The sequence below is a fragment of the Euprymna scolopes genome, chromosome 9, assembly GCF_053919585.1.
Source record: "Euprymna scolopes isolate OS-2025 chromosome 9, ASM5391958v1, whole genome shotgun sequence".
Classification (NCBI taxonomy): Eukaryota; Metazoa; Mollusca; class Cephalopoda; order Sepiida; family Sepiolidae; genus Euprymna; species Euprymna scolopes.
The window spans coordinates 145,975,410-145,999,541 of NC_136490.1; the positions used below are offsets into that span (position 1 = coordinate 145,975,410).

Sequence of the window (24,132 nt, forward strand, 5' to 3'; positions counted from 1 at the left end):
AATTTTATATTCTTGTTTCCAAAGACTAGTTTAATGGGTGAAAAATTAAAACTTAACAAAAAATTTATTTATATTATTTGGACTACTGTTCTCATTTCGAATATTATTCACATAAAGTTTCGATCGTTGTAACCTCCGATCTTCTTCAGGCACATAGCATAAATCGGAAAATAGCACCCAAAATGAGAACAGTAGTCCGAATAATCCAAAGAATACAAATGACCAATCCTCATATCACAAATCCAGAAACATGATAATAAATTATTTTTATTACGTCTAAAAAAATTTGGAAATTTTTTTCATTTTCTCATAAAAACATATTCAGTTCCTTTAAAAAGAAAAATTCTAAAGTTAATTAACCTTTTCAAAATGAATAAGAGTCATGATACAGCGAAACAGCCGTTTGTTGCTGACGGTATTTGTTCCTTACACATGGGTTTCAGCTCTTGAATGAAGAAATTATCAGTCTAAATTAGCATAAAATATTGCTCTTTGTAAAAGAATGGAGCTTTTTTGGTTGGCAATAAACAAATGGCCTTCAGGTTGAGATCCGAGTGTAGTATCTGTTCTGATGCTTCACTTAAGTTAATTTGTCCTTGGTCAATCGGGGAAAATTCTTTAATACTAAAGCAATTTTTATTTTTACCAGCTGCCAGAGTGCCCCCTTTTGGGAAGCTAGTTTTCCCCTACATTAAAAACGATCTTATGTCACATATTGCTCTCGTTGCAATTACATACCAATAAGCAAATATAATTTTGCTCTGTAACAAAAACAAAAAGTAAAGTAAACGAACCGAATTGCTTCATTTTACTCTTTCACTTATTTTGTCATTTTTTAGTTTATTCGAATCTGTTGACAATTTGTGAATTTTTAATCAAATCCCTCACCGTTAGGTCTGTTTGCAGTCTGCAGAGAGTTCAGAATGAATAGCTCGAAAGTGTCTATTCCATATGACGTTCTTAACATGAGGATGTTAGTGGTGTCTATTCCGAAACCCGTTCTTCACATTAGGACGTTGGGGATTGGCCAGCAACAATAGTAATTTAATTTTTTATGAGGAGGCGGGGCATGCTTCCACTGGGCAACGCCGGTTAATGGGTCCTACTAGTATATTATATATTATATAAATCATAAAAGTAAACGGCAGTAATGTTGCTTGCAAATATATTAAGCAAATGCTATGTTACATATAAATTATAAATTGTGTGATTATTAAAAACTTTCATGTGAAATATTAAAAAAAAATGTAACTTTACTGAAAGTTAAAGTGAGAAAGGAAATCAAATGCAAATGAAACAAAAATAGTAAAATCATTAAAAAACATCTTTGGAAATACCAACACACAACTTGCAACTAGTTTGGTGTGGTTTAGTTTACCACATATCAACCATTTATGTGCTATTTAATGTCGAATAAAATTGTGAAATATAATTTTAGAGGTAGTGTAAATAATTATATTTCTAGAATACGTTGCTCTTAGAATAACATTACTTTCAGAAGACATGGTTTAAAAACAACTTTTTATTTATTAATGTTAAAATGGGATTGTACACATTGTTTGTGTTTCGTTTTTATATTTCATTTAGTCCTTTTACCAAAATGGCTACAAAGACATGAATAAATAAATTATCTTTAGCTTGACATTATCTTGAAGGTCAGTGGTTTCGGGTATAGTGACGTCAATAAAATTCTTAAAACCAAAGCCGCAGACAAGATTTACATTTCTAATATTCACATAAACTGTAGTATCAAAAAGTTATGGGTCTTCTGGAAGAACGAGTCAGATGTCTAACGATCAAACCAAAGCATCTTGTAACACTATCGAGGCTATTATTTAAATGCATTTCTATATTTTTGTTGTCAGTCCTTGTTTAATGATCATAATTAAATTGGATAGATACTGTTTTGATCCTTCATTGATTTATTAATTGATTTCTAAACAAGATTACACAAAAAGTAAGCATCGGCTTTCCATAAAAAACAAGTGAAGCATGCATGGTCCCCCGTAAGTGCACAGTGAACGAGGCATAAATAAATGACTAAGTTCAACATTGCCCCTCACGCCCCCCGCCTCCCATTTAGCCTCAAAAGTCCCCAGGGGACATCAAATCCTGGTGAAAATGAAGAAATAGTGCAGTCTTAGACATTAATATATGTAAATTTGAGTTCTGCACTATGCAAAAAAAAGAAATGACTAAGTCAATCATTTGCCCCCCCCATTTAGCTCCGAAAGTCCCCAAGGCCTCAACATATTTAAATTTGAGTTCAGCACCATGCAAAACTGCTAAATAGACATACACAGAAAATTTTGGACAAGTATTGTAAAATAGTCCCAAAAATGGAGTGTTTTTATTAGCCCTAATATAGCTCCTGGGGCACACCCAAGAGTTATCATGAAGTATAGACAAACAAAATTATATAGAAATCAGAAAGTTTTATAAAAATCCAAGGCATCAATTTTTTTTAATAAGCACAAAAGTGTCAATTTTAGCCATTTTAACCCGAAAGGCACCCCTAGGGGCTGAGGGCAACCATAGTTTTCCCAGAAAATTTATTCTGTTACTTTTTTTTACTCATATCATGTTTAATATTTGTGCAAAATTTTTAAAAATTCCAAGGCGTAGTTACTGAGAAAAGTGCGGACGGACGAATAGACGAACAGACGAACGGGCAAGGGTCAATTTACAGGTCCACCCTTCTTTAGTCGGGGGAGGAAAAAACTTAGAATATATTTAAATTTTAGTGAGTATCCCAATAATGATAATGACCTTAAAATTTTCGTTCCTATTTCTTTAGTATATATTATCAAGGCTTAATTCCGAGATTGAGATATGTTTAAAAATATTCTGCTTTAATTGTTCTAATTAGCTGTAATTTATATTTTATTAAAATGTCAACCATCCCTCCCTTAGTTATCTATGAAGAGCGTTCCAAAAGTAATGCCTCCAATTTTTTCCATTCTGACTGAATCGATCTGAGGGAATTAAAAATTTCATTTTTATGATGACTGAACTTATGCATTCATGACCTCAAAGTTTCATCTCTGTTGTGACTCTAAGAAAACAATTTCTGTCATGGACATGAGTCAAAAGCAGAGATACAGCATTGGCAAAAGCACATTAAGTATGGTGGTGACTATGTAGAAAAATAGATTTTGGAAAACAAAAAGCTCGTTTTGATAGTACCACTGCCATCATAACAGCTCTTCAACTTTTTAAGTTAAAAAAATATAGGAGTCTTTACTTTTGGAACGACTCTCATCTAACACCCATGCACAGCTAATTGTTCGTTGCTGGCAAAACTGCATCCAAAATGTTGATGACTATGTAGCAAAATAATTCTGGAACACAAAAGGTTGCTCATTTTAATGGTACCATTTCTGTTTTAGTAGTTCCTCAATTTTTGAAGTTAAAATAAAAAGGAGATTACTTTTGGAACGATTATCATATGACAAAGCGTGCCTACACACAGCCATCATTCATCGCTGACAAAAATGCATCAGGAATGGTTATGACTGCATAGAACAATAAATTCTGAAACATAAAAGGTCGTTCGTTTTAATGGTACCACTCCCGTCTTGGTAGCTTTTCAACTTTTTGAGTTAAAAAATAGGAGGCTTTTCAATTTGGAATGGCCTTCATATGTATTTCTTTCATCTCCTCTCACTATGTTGATTCAGTCACTCTCTAATATTTCTTAATGTCTCTGCGAATAGTTGATTCCCTCTTCTCTCAGCATCATCAACTAATTTGTGTAAGTGTCTGTTCATATGTATGTTGATTAGGTGATGAAATAATAAGTCTGCTTACTTCTATATAAGATTAATAAATACTACTATTACTAACAATAATAAGGACACTATAGAAGTAAAAAGACTTATTAATTTTAGTTATACAAGAAAATTTTAAATATATGTCAAAGTTTATGAATTTTTGAATGCAATCAAAATAGAAAAGTGATAGTTGTGTTCAATGTGCCATGGATATGTGTAGTAAGTAATAGATACAACAGAAAAACAAATTAAACAGTGAATGGCGCTCATCTTGGGGAGGCTTTATGTTTTGACAAGCTTCTGGATCTGACTGACTCCGGATCTGAAATGGAACACTTACATCAAATCGGTTGCCAAGGTCATTGGAAAAATGGCACAAAGAAGGTATAAAACTGAAGAAAAAACTGTAAACTTGGAACAAATTTCACACTGGGATAGACACTTATATAAAAGAATTCACCTTCTTAAAAATTGTATCTGAAAGAGTTAGCATAAGAAGTTAAAAAGTTGATTCAGAAGAAGAAGAAGGCGATATCTAAGAACTTTAATTGGTAGGCTAGTAGTAAATGTAAGCTTAAGTTCTTTATAAGGGAGAAAACAAAAATATTAATAATCAGATGAGCACTTAACTGTGAAGCTTGCCAAAGACATATTCTCATTTACAATACTACATCAGTTCACAAACATGACCATATGGTAGTGTTAATGACTGACAGAACGAGAATAATATACCCTCAGAGTAGATTTTTCTTTTATTCACTCTAAATAAAGCATATTTCCACTGAGATCTGAGAAGCTATTATAATTAGGGTTCATATTTATAGGAGATATCTTAAGTGGTAAGATGTTTATGTATATGGTAGTTGTAGCTTCCTTCACTCTTGACAGATTTAAGGGTGCCTGCACATGAAATTTTTGTGGCAAGAGTTGCCCAATCTCCAACCACACCTCTCCTGAGTCGGCTTTGTTAAATATCAGTGGCAAGTGGAAGTTCAGGACGACTGGAAACAATGCCGAGATATATATATATATATATATATATATATATGTGTGTGTGTGTGTGTGTGCTCTCTGCTTATCTCAACATTGTTTCCAGTCATCCTGAACCTCCACTTGCCACTGATATTTAACAAAGCCGACTCAGGAGAGGTGTGGTTGGAGATTGGGCAACTCTTGCCACAAAAATTTCATGTGCAGGCACCCTTAATATATATATCGATTTTCAGTATTTACTTCAACAGTGCTCAGTATATAAGTGGAGGTATGTAGTAAGTTATAAAAATATATATGGTAATTAAGCTTTTTTGCATTTTGTCTTCATAGGGAACCATCAGGCAAAAATGTATGCAATGCATGTTGGTGTTTTTTATTTGATATATACAGATGGTGTTTAGTTTACCTATCCAACTATGTATGAATTTTATGCATTTTTGCCTGACGAGTTCTTATGAAAATGAAATGCAGAAAATTCGGTGCATCTTAATTACTATATGTTTTCATAATTTTATACACCCCTCATATATATATATATATATATATATATATATATATATATATATATATATATATATACATTTTGTTTATATCTGATTAAATTACTCTTTCTACATTGATACTGTTATATACTGTTGCTTCCCATAATTTATGTACATGTGAATTATTCTAAACGAAGAATTTATCTTTAGAAATATTGAATTATATAATTATATATGTCATGTGGTGCTTCCTTCTTCTATTGAATGGTAACCTAGATTCTTTTGGAGAATAGAAAAATAAGAATCATCTCTTTGTCATTCATTTACAATAAAAGACAAGGTCAACTTTCTCAAATGGATTGTGATCTGTCGACAGAAATGTTTATTTAACCCTTTCACAGCTAATATCGACACAAGTAGACATGAACGCATCTTACCACATTCAACTTAAGTGACCGAAATACTGTGTGCTAAATTGTTCGATTGGCATTCATGAGAGTGAAAATGGAAGATGCACATAACAAAAGGTCTATTCTGAAGCTGATCAGACTGACAACCAGCCAACTCCTACACCTTTTGTGATATTACATGGAGAGAAGCGATTCCCAAAAAAGAAATTGTTACTGTTCTGTTCGATATTACATTGAATTCTTTCCAATGAATTCATCACAAAGATCACAAACAGTGAAAGCACTCTTTATTTCAGGATTCTTCTGAAACCATTAAAAAACTGTATCTTATATACATAAGCTATATCCTATATATATAAGCTAGCAGGTCGCTTGGAGTTGCCCAGTCATAAAATACATTCATGCATTTCATATTTATTAATCTAGAATTAATTCTCTATCAATTATTATATTGTACCCAATATAAAATAGTGATTTCAAAAGTAAAAACGAAATGAATATATATGACTTAGGTGCCATCAGCTAAAATCGAAACCAAAACAGCAGCCTTATTCATTAACATCTGTTTTATCTCCTTATGCATATCAAAACTTAAAGTAAATTTCTAAAAGATATAAATGCATATTTGTGCATGTGTAGAAGAGCACTTTCAGTTGACTTACGCCTGCTAAGTTCCAATTTTCTTCAATTTTGAGCACTTACCAGCTATTTTTACCATCTAAAATCCAAATTGAATTTGTTCCACAGCTGCAAAATCCTCATATACTAGAAATTGTCAGAGAACTTTGGTAGAGACAGACAGCAGACCGATAGACAAGGTCATGTGTGTATGTGTGTGTGTGTATACAGGATAATCTCCTTGACTAATGAGCAGATCATTATGAGAATTTTGCACTGTCATAGGAATTGTGTTTGAAGGCTATGACAATGCAGTCTTTTAGAAAAATATGTTGGGTTTGGAATAAGGTAAGTAAAAGGAATAACTGAAAGATTATAAATATTTATTTGCCAACATAATGTGTCACATTGGGATCATAATATTGTTCTTAAATTTTCTAGGTATATCTCATCTTCAGGAGGAAGAAAAAAATATGTGCAATCATTCGGTATGTAGTAAGTTATAAAAATATATTACATTACTGTGACAACAGAATATGTTTTGACTCTTGAGTATATATCCGACACAGTTAATCAACCGAGAACCACATCACTATATAAAAACACATAAGATATAAATGGATGCACACTCGAGAGTCAGGAGGAAGAAAAACATATGTGCAATCATTCGGTGGATGTGTGTTTATACCAGAAGTTGCAAATAGCAGTATTACAGTCAGAACAGGTTTACATGATTGTGCATTATTTTTTTGCTAGTTATTACAAATTTTAGCAGTAATATTTATATTATTATGTTTTCTGCTTTAATTGTTCATTTATAATTGTTTATGTACATACACATGTTGTCCTTTTTGTTTTATTTAGTAGTAAGTACAAGGTAGATAACTGCCAGAATTAAGTAGAGTTATTTCCATTGGGTAGTATTTTATATATTTTTTTTTCACTCATATATTTTGTAACTGATACTATTTACCTTATTTATTTACATATACTATTACTGATTTATTGTAAATGTTATTTAGTATTGTCTAGTGATACTATTCAAGAGGGGTTACTGTTGTGGTAATTTCAGAATGAAGTAGATTTATTTTCCTTGGGTATTATTCTATCCTTCTATTTTTATTTGATTTTTAAAACTATAATTGTTATTTAAGTTTCTTATTTGTTTATTTATATATTCTATTACTTATTTAAGGAAGTAATAGTGATTAATTATATTATGAGTTTATTTAGTTATTTATTTATTATATTTATTATGTTACGTATCAATTATCATCAGGACTGTGACAACAGAATATGTTTTGACTCTTGAGTATATATCCGACACAGTTAATCAACCAAGAACCACATCACTCTATATAAAAACATAAGATATAAATGGATACACACTTGAGAGTCAAAACAGGAAAAAGAATATGCTGTTGTTCTAGTGCTGCATGCTGGTGTCCTGTACAAGTGTCAGATGCAAGCTTTATGTGTGTCTGCTGATATTTCAGCATACATGCGCATCAAATATTAGTAAATAGTGTTTGTATCTCAAAGAAATTTATGCCTGTTTTTTTTTTTTTTTTTTTTTATTACATTTTCACTCCAAACAAGGCACATTGCCACTTTGGTGTAGGAGGCTACTATCAGGGGCCACAACTACTGGGGTACTATGTAGGGATTTGGGCAGCAAGATGTCGGTTCACGTTGCACTTGAACTTCTGCACATCAGTAGAGTTGGGGAAGCAGGGATCTGGAATGGAATTCCAAAGTCTAGCGGTTCTGGGGAAGAAACTACTGAAGTAGAAAGATCTTTACATCTAGGGATCTCTACAGTGTGGGGATGGGATTTTGCAGCTTGTCGGGTCTGTCGAGGGTGTTCACGTCATGGGGGCACAAGTGCTTGCAGTTCGTTAGAGCATTCACCATTAAAATACTTGTAGAACAGGCAGAGGGATGCAACGTTTTGTCGATGGGACAGAGGCTGAAGCTTAGATGCCAGTTCAGGACCTATCAGATTTGCGACTCTCTTTTGAACCTTGTCAAGGAGAGAGAGACTAGTAGCCGATGCACTAGCCCAAATATGACAGCAATACTCCATACATGGGCGAATGGTTGCCTTATAGAGGTACAGGATACTTTTGGGTGTTAGTAGTTTTCTAGGGCAGTAGAGAGAGCCCACCTTCCTTGCAGCGGCCCTGGCAATGTCTTCAATGTAATTGTTCCAACTCATGTTTCCTGTGAACGTTAGGCCAAGGAGTTTGAAAGATGTACTCTCAGATAAAGAGTCGTTGGCCATTGCTATAGGTGGTAGAGAAGGTTTCTTGTAATTATTGAATGAAAGTAGTTTAGTCTTGGCGGCATTGAACGTGACCATCCATTTTTGTCCCCATTCCACTGCAGATTGGAGATCATCCGCTAGTGTTTCTGCCATTTCTTTAGATATGTGTTCATTTGTTTTCCTGTCGTGCCTGTTATAGAGTGTGGTGTCATCAGCATATATACCCATCTCAGAGGCAATTTTGTCGGGGAGGTCATTTGTGAATATCAGGAACAGTAGAGGTCTAAGGATAGACCCCTGGGGCACTCCCACATTTATATCATATTGTTTAGATGTACAACCGTCGAGAACAACCTGGATTTTTCTCTTATCTAAGAAGGATTTAATTATGTAAAGTATTGTACCAGTGATACCGTATGATCTGATTTTCCTGAGGAGACCCTCATGCCATACTCTGTCAAAAGCTTTAGATAACTGTTAATAGTTATGTTAGTGTTTGAGTCATTATATAAAGAAACTACAATTGTGCATGACTATTGTTGACTTTGGGATTGAATTTCTTTACTTGTAGATTCCTTAATTCTCAGATTCCCTAGGTTTCATTCTGTGCCTAGTATTTTATTTGTATGCCTTTGGTGGGGTAGTGTTTATAAGATTTCCGACAGTTTCAGTTCCCTTGGACGTTTTTGCTGATCTTCTATAATTGTTGTTTGTAATTTGTATACACGGCAGCCTAAAAAGGAAATGGCTGCCGAGTTTGAGTTTAATGTAAAACCTGAAACAGAAAAAAATCATCACTCATAAACATCGTTTACAAGACTTGTTAGATGTATTCTAAGAACTCAGTAACCATTTTCTTTCTATTATTATTATTATTGTATGTATAAAAAGAAAAGCAAACAAAAATTAAAATCTTACCGATTCCTGTGTTGGCTCCAGTAACAATCGCATATTTGCCAGTAAAGTCCAGCCCTTGAAGAACTTGCATTCCAGTTGAGTTTCCATCAAAGCGTTGTCGAAAATCAAGCGGTGCTTCAACAATTTCTTCAGCAAAGGCCAGTCGTGGATCCGTGAATGTGGTTTTCTCATTAATATGACTAAACAATAAAGAAATGGATTTGTGCGTTTATAAAGAATAAATTAATTTACAAACGTCTAATTTTGAATTATTTTGTCAGTTCATTAAAACATATATATTACTACTTTTTATTACTACTTTACTCACAACATATATATATATATATATATATATATATATATATACATATATATATATAATTCACACTGTAATAGTGTGTAATTATGTAAAGATTCTGTTAAACAAAAATTAGAGAGTAAACACATGACTTGCTCTAGCCTCAGTACACACACACACACACACACATATATATATATATATATATATATATATATATATATATATATATATATATATATATATATATATATATATAGGGTGTCCCAAAAGAAGCTGACGGATTTTAAATTTGATTAATTTCCTCAATATTTAAGTTATGCTTACCAATTTTTATATGTAGATAGAGGAGCCTCTCCGGGATCTTTTGAGATATAGTAAGATATTATACCTTACTTGTTCTAATTTTATTTACACAACTTAATCTAGGATATGTTTTTCACAAGGTCTAATTTTAGTTATGAAAAATGATGTTACACAAATGTCCACCATTTTCATTTTCACACTCTTGTGCTCTCTGCAGGGCATTGTCCAGCACATCTTAATGTTTCAGGGCTTATGGCCCTAATTTCCTCCTCTATATTGTTTTTAAGGGAATTTATTGTGGCTGATTTGTTTGTGTATACCCACTCTTTGAAGTAACCCCAAATGAAGAAATCTGCACATGTGAGATCTGGCAAGCGGAATGGCCAATTTATCTCACAGCTACGAGAAATTATTCGATTGCCGGAGCAGATTTAATGCTTCTCATTATCATTTCTGGAACCACATTGGTGGTTTGTTTTGTACCCAAGGTCGAACAAAATCTTCAAGAATCTGGTGGTACCGAGCTCCTGTCTATGTTACATTCACTCCACCTTCATTTTCAAAAAAGTAAGGTCCGATTACTTCATCCACCGTTACTCCACAACATACTGTACATTTTTGAGAGTGTAATTCCCGCTGTGCTGTTTTATCCCCAAATCCTGCAATTTCGCTTATTTATGAACCCATTCAGATGAAAATGGGCCTCATCAGACATAATGAGGTTTTTGAGAAAGTTTGGATCCCCATTGGCCAAATCTTGGAATTGCAATGTGTATTCCAGCCTTTTTTCCGGATCGTTTGGCTGAAGCTTTTGCACCAATTGAATTTTATATGAAAATTTGCCCTCTTCATGAAGCATTCTGTGTAGAAATGATCGAGAGAGACCCCAATTAGACTTGATCTCCTTCTTACTGATGTGGATGGATCCTCGGCCACACTCTCTGCTAATCTCTGACGATTCTTATCCCTTCTTGCTGTATGGAGTCTACCAAATTAAAGGAGGTCACATACAGACCCTTGCTCATGAAATCGAGCCACCATAGCTTTTATTGCATTGGGAGTAGGGGAATTTCTTTGTTGAAATTATCTTTGAGTTTGTGATATTGACTCATTCAACCAAAAATACGACTCTACGATAAATATCCGCTCCTCGGTAGTGTAACGATTCATAATGACCTTGGAAACTTTACTCTAGATCAATGGTTCTCAACTGGGGTCCATGTGGACCTCCATGCTATATGTAATGTTAATATCGGTTCAGGCTTCCTTCAAGATAAACTGTTGATATATGTCCTTTGATTTTCTTTGCATTACTGAAAAATAAAATAAGCTATAAGGGTTCACCAAAATACATTAAAAAGAAAAGAAAATCATGATTAAAAAAAGGTTGAGAACCATTGCTCTAAATGATCTAAAAAAATTAAAGAAAAATATAAAAAATTAAGAAAGTTATGAATTTTTTTTTAGCCATCAGCTTCTTTTGGGACACACTGTATATATTACAACTTATTACTATATATATATATATATATATATATATATATATATATACACTAAGTTAAAGCCAAAATTATTGGCACCCTTTCATTTTTACGTTTTTTTGGAGAAAAAACATTTTTTCACTAATTATTTTTATTAAAGTGTTGATGAACATTTATATCGACACCTTTAGTTTATTATAAAATATTCAAAAAAAAACAGACAAATTCAAATTTATTGGCACCCTTTATCAATAGCCACTTGCAAAGCCTTTGTTTTTAATAACAGCTTTCAGACGTTTTCTATGCGACATTACTAAATTCCTACACACATCAGTAGGAATATTAAACCATTCTTTCTTGTCGATATCTTTTAATTCCCTCAGGTCCTTGGTTTCCTTCTTTTCACGTTCACCTTCACCACAGCCCACAAGTTTTCCATTGGATTCAAGTTCGGACTTTGACTTGGCCACTTCATGACGTTTATTTCATTATCCAAAAGCCATTTCTTCACCGATTTCACCGTATGTTTTGGATCATTGTCTTGTTGGAAGACCCAATTGGTTCCAAGACTAAGATCTTTTTCAGAAGGTTTCAGATTTTCAGTCAATATTTTAATGTATTGATCTTGCCTCATGATGCCATCCACAGTGACAAGTTTTCCAGTGCCATTGACCAAAAAGCAACGACAAAACATACGATTTCTCCACCATACTTCACCGTAGGGACTGTATTCTTTGGGTTGAAGGCTTCTCCTTTCTTCTGCCACACAAACGACACATCTCTGCTGCCAAAAAGTTAAATTTTAGTCTCATCTGACCATAAAACTGAACCCCAAAAAGTTGAATCCTTGTCAATAATTTCCCATGCAAACTCTAAGTGGGCTTTAACATGTTTCTTGGAGAGGAGAGGAGTCTTTCTTGGTCGGTACTCCTGAATCCTGTATGACTTCAGTGCCCTCCTCCATGTTGAAACAGAAATTTTAATACCTTGATCGCTCAATTGTTGGACTACTTTCTTACCAGTAGTTTTCACGTCCTTTTCCACTTCTCAAATGACTTGTCGTGCAGTTCTGGGAGAAAGTTTCTTTTTATGGCCTTGACCTGTCAAGTTTTGAATTGTATTGAAAACATCATACTTTTTGATAATGTTTCTCACTGTTGACACAGGAACTTCAAAACGCTTAAAAATGGATTTGTATCCACTACTTTTCATGTGTGCATCCACTATTTTCTGTCTAACATCGAAACTGTGTTCCTTAAATTTAGCCATCTTTGCAGTCTGGTGTTAACCATCCTTGCAGTCTGGTGGAGGACTGACTACTGCACATTATTTATAGAAGGCTTTGGAACGTTCTAGAAGATGATGCAATACCCAAATCATAATAAACAAGTTTTATTTTGCATAAAATATCATAAATTCTATGATAAAATCATTGATACCAATAAATTTGAATTCGTCTGTTTTTTGTTATCATTAATAATATTTATTTTGAATATTTTATAAACTAAAAGTGTTGACATAAATGTTCATCAACACTTTAATAAAAATAATTAGTGAAAAAATGTTTTTCCTCTAAAAAACGTAAATATTGAAAGGGTGCCAATAATTTCGGCTTTAACTGTACATATTACTACTTATATGTATTACTTATTATTTACATACTTACATAGATAAATTACTAGTTATTACTAATTACATATATATATATATATATATATATATATATATTACTACTTATTAGTAGTATATCTATATATCTATAAAAGTGAACGCGCCTGTATGTGTGTCTGTGTACATTTCCCTACGCAATAACTATCAATTTTAAGTCTACAAACACGAAATTTGATATACAGAGTACTGAGATTTGGAAAAATCTTTGTAATAGGTTTTCGGCCAGAAATTTGGTGATTAAGGGGTCAAAGTTCAATGATTTGACCTTTGAGAACTCTACCAAACTCCTCCGACAATTTTGTGTCTAAACACTTAAAATTTTAGATATAGGTTCCTTGGACATGGATCTAACTTAATAACTTAATTTGAGCCCAAAACAATAAATGTTAAGGGGTCATAATAGGGGTCAAACTTTAAAAAATTGACCGCTTTTTTCTCTGTTGCTCAACATAAACTACCAAACAACCGGGAAATGCTAGTATATAAATATTATTACTAAATATGTATTACCACTTATTACTATATATATATATATATATATATATATATATATATATATATATATATATATATATTTTTTTTTTTTTCTTATTATTACTATATATATATATATATTTCTACTCATTATTACTACATATATATATATATATTTCTACTCATTATTACTACATATATATATATATATATATATATATATATATATATATATATATTTCTATTATTACTACATATATATATATATATATATATATATATATATATATATATATCACTACTTAGTATTCCTACATATATACATATTTATTACTGTATATATATATATATATATATATATATTACTATTTATTACTGTATATATATACAGTGATGATCATATTTATTGGCACGGTAAAATAAAAGTTAAATTTTGTCTAATAAATTCTAAAAAAGGGATTAAATTAAAGAAAATAACAAAGTATATTATGTATTTTTAACTGGCCTTTCCGATGCAGCAATCGGATTTTAGAAAAAATAAATAACAAAGGAACAACAAACATAATTGCAAAAAACCCTTGTTCAAAATTATTGGTACGATTTATTTAATAATCAATTGTATAGCCTTTGGCCTTGATTACCTTCCTCAGTCGCTTTTCATAGTTTACAACCAAGTTGTTGCACTCTTCAGTAGTAATTTTAGCCCACTCTTCCTGACAATAATCCTCCAATTGAATAAGATTCTTAGGCTTCCTTTGCATTACCCTCAATTTTAATGTTCTCCATAAATTTTCAATTGGATTAAGGTCTGGGCTTTGTGATGGCCACTCCAAAACATTAATATGATTGTCCTCAAGCCATTTCTTAGTCAGTTTAGCCGAATGCTTTGGGTCATTATCTTGCATGAACCACCAACGACGACCAAGTGAGAGCTCTTTAGCAGAGTCTTTCAGGTTTTCATCCAATATTTTAACATAATCTTCCTTTTTTATGCTACCTGTGACCTTAACAAGTCGCCCTGGTCCAGAGGCAGCAAAGGATCCCCAAAACATCAAACTGCCTCCACCGTGCTTCACTGTGGGTATGGTGTTCTTAGGCAGGAAAGCTTCGCCAGATTTTCTGTAAATATAAGACACTTTATTATGGCCAAATAACTCTATTTTCGTTTCGTCAGTCCATAGAACACGTTTCCAGAATGCAACATCTTTATCAATATGACGTTTTGCAAAGGCTAGCCTTGCTTTCAGGTGCATAGGCTTCAATAAGGGAGTCTTTCTCGGACGACATGCTTTTAAACCAGCTCTCTTCAAAACTCTACCAACTGTATGTCGATATACATTCACTCCAGAGGTGCTCTGTTCATCAACAATCTCCCCAACAGAGATCCTTGGGTTTTGTTTTACTTGTCGAACAATTTTCCATTCATCTCTTGGGGAAAGAATCCTTTTTCTCCCTCTACCGTCTAAACTCATAACGTGGCCTTGCGATTTGAACTTGTTTATTATGGCTCTAACAGTGGATTTGGGAAGGTTTAGCTTCTTTGAAATCTTATCATAGCCCTCCCCATTGGTATGGCATGCTACAACAAGCTTCCTGACGTCTTCGCTGTGTTCCTTAGTTTTAACCATGGCGATTGAAAATTATAATTTAGTCACTTATAATAGTTTAAATAAATCGCTATCTAAAAATTATCTGAAAAGAATTATTCACTGAATTAGCGTTAAACAAGCATAATATGGCTATAAAAAAGTTCAGAAAGCACGTAAACCGGAAATTGATTGATATTATACTGATACTAAAAGAAAAACAAAGCCGTGCCAATAATTTTGAACAAGGGTTTTTTGCAATTATGTTTGTTGTTCCTTTGTTATTTATTTTTTCTAAAATCCGATTGCTGCATCGGAAAGGCCAGTTAAAAATACATAATATACTTTGTTATTTTCTTTAATTTAATCCCTTTTTTAGAATTTATTAGACAAAACTTAACTTTTATTTTACCGTGCCAATAAATATGATCATCACTATATATATATATATATTACTATTTATTACTGTATATATATAATAATTACTACTTATTACAATATATACATATATATTACTACTTATTACTATATATACATATATTTAAAAGTACTTATTACTATATATACATATATATACAACTACTTATTACTATATATACATATATATACAACTACTTATTACTATATATACATATATATATACAACTACTTATTACTATATATACACATATACATATATATACAACTACTTATTACTATATATACATATACATATATATACAACTACTTATTACTATATATACATATACATATATGTACAACTACTTATTACTATATATACATATACATATATATACAACTACTTATTACTATATATACATATACATATATATACAACTACTTATTACTATATGTACATATACATATATATACAACTACTTATTACTATATATACATATGCATACAACTACTTATTACTATATATACATATATATAAAACTACTTATTACTATATATACATATACATACAACTGCGTATTACTATAAATACATATACATATACAACTACTTATTACTATATATATATATATATATATATACACAATTACTTATTACTATATATACATATACAACTACTTATTACTATATACATATATATATATACACACAACTACTTACTATATATACATATATATACTACTACATATTACTATATATATATATATATACTACTTATTTATATATATACTACTTATTACTATATATATATATACTACTTATTTATATATATACTACTTATTACTATATATATATATATATATATATACACACACTACTTATTACTATATACATATATATATTACTACGACTTATTACTATATATATATAGATATTATCATCATTATTATATATATATATATATATATATTATCATTATTACTATATTTATATATATTTCTGTATAAATATATTTTCCTTTTATATACCAATCCTTATATAAGAAGCTCAATGTGATTACAGAGCAATACATAGAATAAATGACAGAAAGTTATATTCCAAAATTCATGATGTTACCATCTTATAATTTATTCCTTTAATTCACTTGACTTATACAATTCTTGACGCTATCTGTTTCGTAGCGCAACATCAATCACTTAATTATTATATCAATTAGTGAATCTATTATGCCCTTAACTCATCAGAAGAAATAGCAACAATCAATACATCAAAAGGAATTGAAATGTGATTTGATATGGTAAAAATCCGAAAAATCCATTTTTTCAGCATTATACTATTTAAAAATATATACAAAATAGCTACCATTTAGACACCAAAATACATTTGTCATATATATATATATATATATATATATATATATATACATATATATATATTCGTAATTCCTATTTTTAGGGGACAAGCCGTTTGGACTAACCTCGTTCATCCTCGTTTTATTTTAATTCTTTTATTATTTCGATTTCCTTCGAATTGATTAAGTATCACACTTTCATATTTAATTTCTTTGGGGAGGCCAACTGACTGGTTTCGCTCTCACTTTTCATAAGCTGGATCGCGGAATTTCCGTTTTTTATTAATAAAATATTATTCACTATTCTGAGTCATGCTTATTCGCCCTATCACCTGAAGATCTTGAAGACTACTCACGTTCGCTTAAAGAAGCCTTCTCTCTGCAAGTAAAGGGAATGTCTCTTAGGTTTGAACGTGATTAGTCTCTAGGTGATATCATATCTATCGGTATTTTAGACATATAGTGTATCCCGTTTTTTTTTTTCATTTTGTTTTTTCTAATACACTATATTGCTATTTTTTAAACGCATCGTTTGCCATTTTATTTTAAACGTCTCGCCTTCCATTTCACTCGATTTTATTAATAAAAAACAGAAATCCCTTGATCCAGCTCATGAAAAGTGAAGGCGAAACTGGTCAGCTGGCCTCCCCTATTATTTTTTTTTTTCATTTCCTACTTTTAATCATGAACATCATAACGGGTCTTTCTGTTATGATTGCAATATATATATATATATATATGTATGTAATATGCAGTAATGAATAGTAATATGTAATGAAAAATGATAAGATTCATACTAGAATTGTCTGCAAAGACTTATGGCATAGTAGATAAAGTATTTAGTAAAATTTATTTGTAAGTTACACTCTTCTGGAGGTTGAAGGCTTAATCATCAGTGTGGACGACATTCAAAATATAATTTCAGTTATTTAATGGACCTAACCGATAATTGCCCTTAGTGACTTTAAATGGAATCGTAGTAAAATTTCGATGGTGTCTTTAGATTCGTCCAAAAAAAATGTCATCTTTATTGAAACCTATTGGAATGCTGTAACTCTTTACATATCGATTTTATAACACACATACATACACAGAATATTTTTCTAGCTTTCTTATGCAGCTGAAGTAATAAATTATTTAGTACGAGTCACGAAATACAAAGTTGTTTACCATGAGCATGTCATTCACTTTTAGAAAGTTCAACAGAAATATGAATTGTGACTTATTGACATTTCCATAACTAAAAAAAATATATTTTAAAAATACTTGCCAGTAACATAAATAGGCAAAATGTCTGCAGAATTATTTTCGCTATTTTTTCCTTTTACAAAAACAAAGTGAATGACGTGCTTGAGATTCATCAAAAAGCTATATCAGATGTTTTATCTCAGAAAATGTGCACATTAATAAATTATATATATATATATATATAAGTTGCCTTCAATTTGTGTCCAGACTGTTTTTGTACAGGCATTTAAAATTGTCATAGACTCTTGAAAATTCAGTATGTTACAACTATACATCTATATAATATATAATATACACATCTATGAGATAGCTGACCAATTTATATGATTTTAAGTTCAAAGGCACAGCTACAGCAGGAATTGGAATCCACTCTACTAAAGCCTGATTGTCACAGAAACGTATGGAATGCTTCAGACTGCTTTTGGGCTGTCTTGTATGAATCGTGCATCACTTTCTGAGTAGTATAAGAGATTCAAGGAAAGCAGGGAGTCTGTGAGGGATGATGAGAGTTGTGGGAGGAGTAAAAAGTCAAAACACCAGAGTTGATTGGCCAAATAAAGAATTTCATGGAAAAGAACCGTCGTGCACAGTTTGATGTCAGTGTGGGAACTGTCCACACAATTGTTTATGAGGAACTGAAGATGCAGAAGATTTGTAGAAATGCACCAGTACACAACTTCGTCCTTGTCACAGACTATTTGACCAAGACGGGCATCAAGATAGTTCCTTACTCTCCCTATAGTTCAGAAATTGCTTCCTGCGACTTTTGGTTATTTCCTAAGCTCAAGGAAACCTTAGGGGCTGTTGTCATCAGATAATTGAGGAAATGAAAGAGGCTGTGACTAGAGTCATTGACACGCTCACATAAGCGGACTTCCATAGGACCTTCCAGAAGTTTTTGGAACATTACAAATGCATTGCAGCCGGGGAAGATTACTTCGAAGGGGACTAGAGTTTTATGTGTGTACTATCAATAAAAGTGCCTATATGAAAAAAGTCTGGCAACTTATTGAAGGCACTTCGTATATATATATATATATATATATATATATATATATATATATATATATATATATATAATTATGAAATTATGTAGATCTCTATTTTATTATAGATATAGCTATTCAGGCCTGATTAAAATTTTGTTGTTATTACGGTTTGTACTAGCTATATAATATTCTGCTTGTTTATTCCTTAGTTAGTAAACATGTTATGCTTTGGAAAAGGCCAAATACAATTTTTAAAGGCTAAACTGCTTTGCGAAATTTGCCTTTAAAGGAGGCCAATCTGGCAACCCTGAACAACAAAAGGAAACATTCAAATAAGAACAAGAGGTTCTGGAGTGAAGGAGTAAATTAAAAACTGCCTCTTACAATGTGATTTTATTATTTGTATTGAACTATGTAGCATAATATTACTTTCTGAGTATTTATTAGTACTTATTAATTTATCTCATTTGGGTTAGTTCTATATTTAAAATACAAAGGAAATGTTAATAAACTCATATTTGCTGCACCTTATTAGTTTTTCCACTCAAAAACAAACAATTTTTTGCGCTATCCAGAAAAATATCAGCTTTATTAAAACATATTTGTTGATTCAGTAGATTTCTCATTCTGTGGAATTTTCATAGGTCCTGCTAGTTGAGATTATTCTAATCTTAACAAAAATCTATTTGAAATATCCTTTGATAGCAGAAAATTTAATCCAGTTCTTTCTTGAGATTCGCCTTCATTTCCTTACTAATAGAAATAGAAAGTAGAAGGACGTGAGCAAGCAGCACAAAGTCTGCTTCCACCACATCTCTCTAAGAAGATGCTGATCGCAACGATATTAGAGAGTAGAACAAAAGAGAGAGTGAAAGTGGTACAACCTTATTCTGTACGATTATTCCATTTGTAATTTTAAACTGCAATTTAAGATATAGAAACAAAGTAAAAATGATTTGGATTATTTGGACCACTGTTCTCATCTTGAGTATTATTCGAACAATGTTTCGGTTGATGTAACCTCCAATCTTCTCCAGATGTATTCTGTTGAAGTCGGTAATCTAGAAAGATTCCCGACTTCAACAAAACTCGGGAATCTGCATAGAATTTCGAACAAATCCCTTTATTTAATCCACAAGGGTAGCATGCTCTCGTTCTGTCAGCCATGACTGGGTAGAAGTCCTGCAGTTGTATTATTATTAGATAAACAAAAAGCTCTTCGTCAAGACAGAGACAAAAACCCAACCTCACATGCAACTATGGCTGTCAGTGAAGCGTCTGATGATGCTGATTATCCAGATGATTGCAAACGCATTCATGGATTATGTTGACACCAACATCAGTACAGAATGACTAAGAAGCAATGTAAGTGCAGTAAAACTTTGTCTTCTTTCATTAACTTTATTAAACTTTATTACTATGTTTACAAGCGATAACACATCTCATTATTACACTACTATTGTCTCAATAATAATTACATCACAACTATCATGATTGATGGAATGTACATGACATGATGCGATAACTTGGGTGTTACACTTTATTTTAAAACAAACCCCCAACGAATATCTCTATTATTTCCTGAGATACACGGGTTACAAAGTCGCAAACCTTTGAACTTGTTTCCTAACTCTTTTTAACAGTGGTGCTCAGTACCGTATGATTCTGGGGACCTCATACAATGTTTAAGAATCAGATAAAATTGACAAAAACATTTTATTACTCACTCAATGTAATAAACTGTACCATTTTCTGAGATTTTCATTTCCCAACCATGTGGCAAATCTGGAATAAATTTAAAATGAAAAACAATTAGTTTTTCGGCATGTTATGATGTGTATTACTGTTCTTTCATGAGAAAGAACAATAAAACAACAACATATTAAATATCTAACATATGTCAGCATGTAAAACGGACATTAAACCGAAAATGATTATATATAGTTTAAAGAATATTTTGAGTATGTTATAAAACAATATGATAATAAATATACAAAAATGCAGTTTAAATTCCTACGGATAACATGTTCAACATACTAGCACTTGCATAAGTCGATCTACCGCTGGTAAATTCACATATTAGAAAAGGGAATTTATATATCAGCTTAAAAAGAAAAAGAAACCTTAAATCAAATGTTTAATTAGAAAATGAAGGATCGTCAGCTATTTACCAAGAAGCTGTTTGGGAGATTATATATATAATGTAAAAAAAAAATCTTAATATTGAAAATTTATTCAAATTAAAAAAAAAAATTATAAACCCATAAGGAAGGCATACAAAATCCTTATTATTCATCAAGGAGTACAAATGAAACAAGAAAATTAAGAAAATCTTTTTCCGTTTCTTGCTTTCTCAATCCCCTTGAATCCCTTAAAACTATCTCAAACTGTTAACTGACTATATATATGTGTGTGCGTGTGTGTGTGTGTGACATTGTCTGTCTGAGGAACGATCTCTACCAAACTCCTCTGTCAATGTTTGGTCTACAGACTAGAAACTTGATATATAGGGGATTTGGACATGTAGAACAAATCCGATTTGATGTTTAGCCGGTAAAAATAGCTGCTAAGTGATCAAAATTGAAAAGGAATTAGAACTTAGCATGTGTAAGTCAATTTAAAGTGCTCTTCTACGCATGCAAAAATATACATTTCTAAGTAAAAGTCTGTTCATTTTTAACTATTTCTTGTCCATCTGACGATAGCTCAAATGGTAATAACTAAAGCTATAGTGCTAAATGTTTTGTGTTTCGATTCTCGCTAATGGTATCTAAGTCATTGCTTTTTTAACTTTTTGAAATCACTACTATATATTAGGTATAATATAATAATAATCAATAAAGAATTTTCTTTATAATAATAAATATGATATCTGCATAAATTAAAATATTAGATTTAAGAATAGTTTACGACGGGGCCATATCAGATAGCCACTACTATATATTAGGTACAATATAATAATCAATAGAGGATTGGTTTTATAATAATAAATACAAAATCTGCATAAATTAAAATACCATATTTAAGCGAATTTTATAACCGGGCAAGGCCAGGGGACACCCGCTACTATATATATATATATATATATATATATATATATAATTTTTCTTTTTGATGATTATTGGCTGAAGAGAGCTTGATATGAGTATCTAAAACGGTCCATAATTATTGGGTTTGAAACAGACGGTACTGATGACTTATCCAAACTTTCCATAAACAAAACATAAATAATACACTCTTATTTTAGGATTTTGCTTATAATACAAGGGGCGTGCAATAAGTAATACCCCTGACTAACTTCCAGTTGTCTGATCTAGTTGAAATTTTGCATGTGCAATGATTTATATCTTTATGGGTTATGTGGCAAATTACAGCTCTGAACAAATTGTGGTTTCTGTTTTACAGGTGTTTGAACTGAGTCAGGTGTGAAATGGAGCCTGTTGAATGTTGAGCAGTGATCCGGTTTTTGTATTTGAAAGGATGCACACCACAGGATACTTTTGATGAAATGAAGGAAACTTATGGTGATAATGCTCCATCATATGACCTTGTAAAACGCTGGCATCGTGAATTCAAGCATGGCCGGAACCTTCTGCTATTGATGAGGCATCTGTCCATCAAATTGAAACTGCCATTTTGGAAGATCGGCGCATTACTATTCGCCAAATAGCCCAAGATGTCAAGATTAGTACAGGGTCTGTGGAAACTATCATTCATGACCATTTGCATATGCATAAGGTGTCTGCCAGATGGATTCCCAGGTTGCTCACAACCATTCCAGAAGCGAGAATGTGCCAAGTGCTCGAGGATGAATTTGGAGATGTGCCAAGAAGATGAGTCAAAGTTTTTCAAAAGACTAATTACACAGGAGGAAACCTGGGTCCATCACTATGATCCAGGGATCAAAGCCGAGTCAATGCAGTGGAAGACTTGGACTCACCATCTCCAAAGAAGGCAAGGGTGCAGCCCTCCGCTAGCAAGGTCATGCTCACAGTCTTCTGGGACCAGGACGGAGTAGTGATGACAGATTTCCTGGCAAAGGGTACCACAATTACAGGAGCCTATTATGCTTCACTTTTGAGGAAATTAAGGGAAGCTATCAAAAGCAAGAGACGGGGCAAAATCAGCAAAGGTACCCTCCTCCTGCAGGACAACGCTCTGGTCCACAACTCGCATGTCGCCAGATCAGAAGCACGGGCGTGTGGTTATGAAATACTTCCCCATCCTCCCTACTCTTGGCCTTGCACCCTCTGACTTTCACCTCTTCCCAGCCATGAAGTTGTTTTTGAAAGGAAAGCGTTTATCAGATGATGCAGCCTTGATTTCTGAAGTCATGTTGTGGTTGGAGAACCAACCTGGGGTGTTCTACAAAAATGGTCTCCAAAGCTGCATCAAACGATGGGAGAAATGCATAACTCTGAGTGGTTCCTATGTAGAGAAAGACTAATTCTACTCCTATGGGAAGTGGATCAGGGGCATTACTTATTGCATGCCCCTCGTAGATCACTCTGTGGGACTCCCCCCCCCAAAAAAAATATAACTATATATATATAATTAAGTTTAATTATATTACTAATAGAAACTAAAACCGATACTTCTTCAAAAGTTCTCCATACGTGTGTAGAGCTTTTTATATAAATTAGATTAGACTAGATATTTTATATAAATTAGATTAGGAGACATAACCATACATAAAGAATGTAGAAACATCGATTGATCTGTGTAGACTCCCTACAATGTTTTTTTTTATATCAGAATAAAAGAGAATTTGAAAAAAATATTATCAAATAAATTCTATTTTCAGAGGGATGCTCAATATTCTAGATAAATCATTAATAAACTAAGAATCAGGTTCCATGATTGAAAGTTCTAAGTTTTTATATTGTTCGC

At 32.2% G+C, this 24,132-nt stretch overlaps 1 protein-coding gene across 2 annotated transcripts in view; it reads right to left on the reverse strand.

Moving 5' to 3' along the window:
- The window catches only part of LOC145284891 (WW domain-containing oxidoreductase-like), an 820,745-nt gene that overhangs the window by 395,096 nt on the left and 401,517 nt on the right, over positions 1-24,132 (reverse strand). For both annotated transcript variants that reach the window (XM_080133963.1, XM_080133964.1), the window contains exons 3-4: positions 20,970-21,027; positions 9,461-9,639 (exon numbers count right to left, since the gene is read on the reverse strand). In XM_080133963.1, the coding sequence (XP_079990089.1) occupies positions 9,461-9,639; positions 20,970-21,027 (237 nt within the window). The remainder of the gene's footprint in view (positions 1-9,460; positions 9,640-20,969; positions 21,028-24,132) is intronic.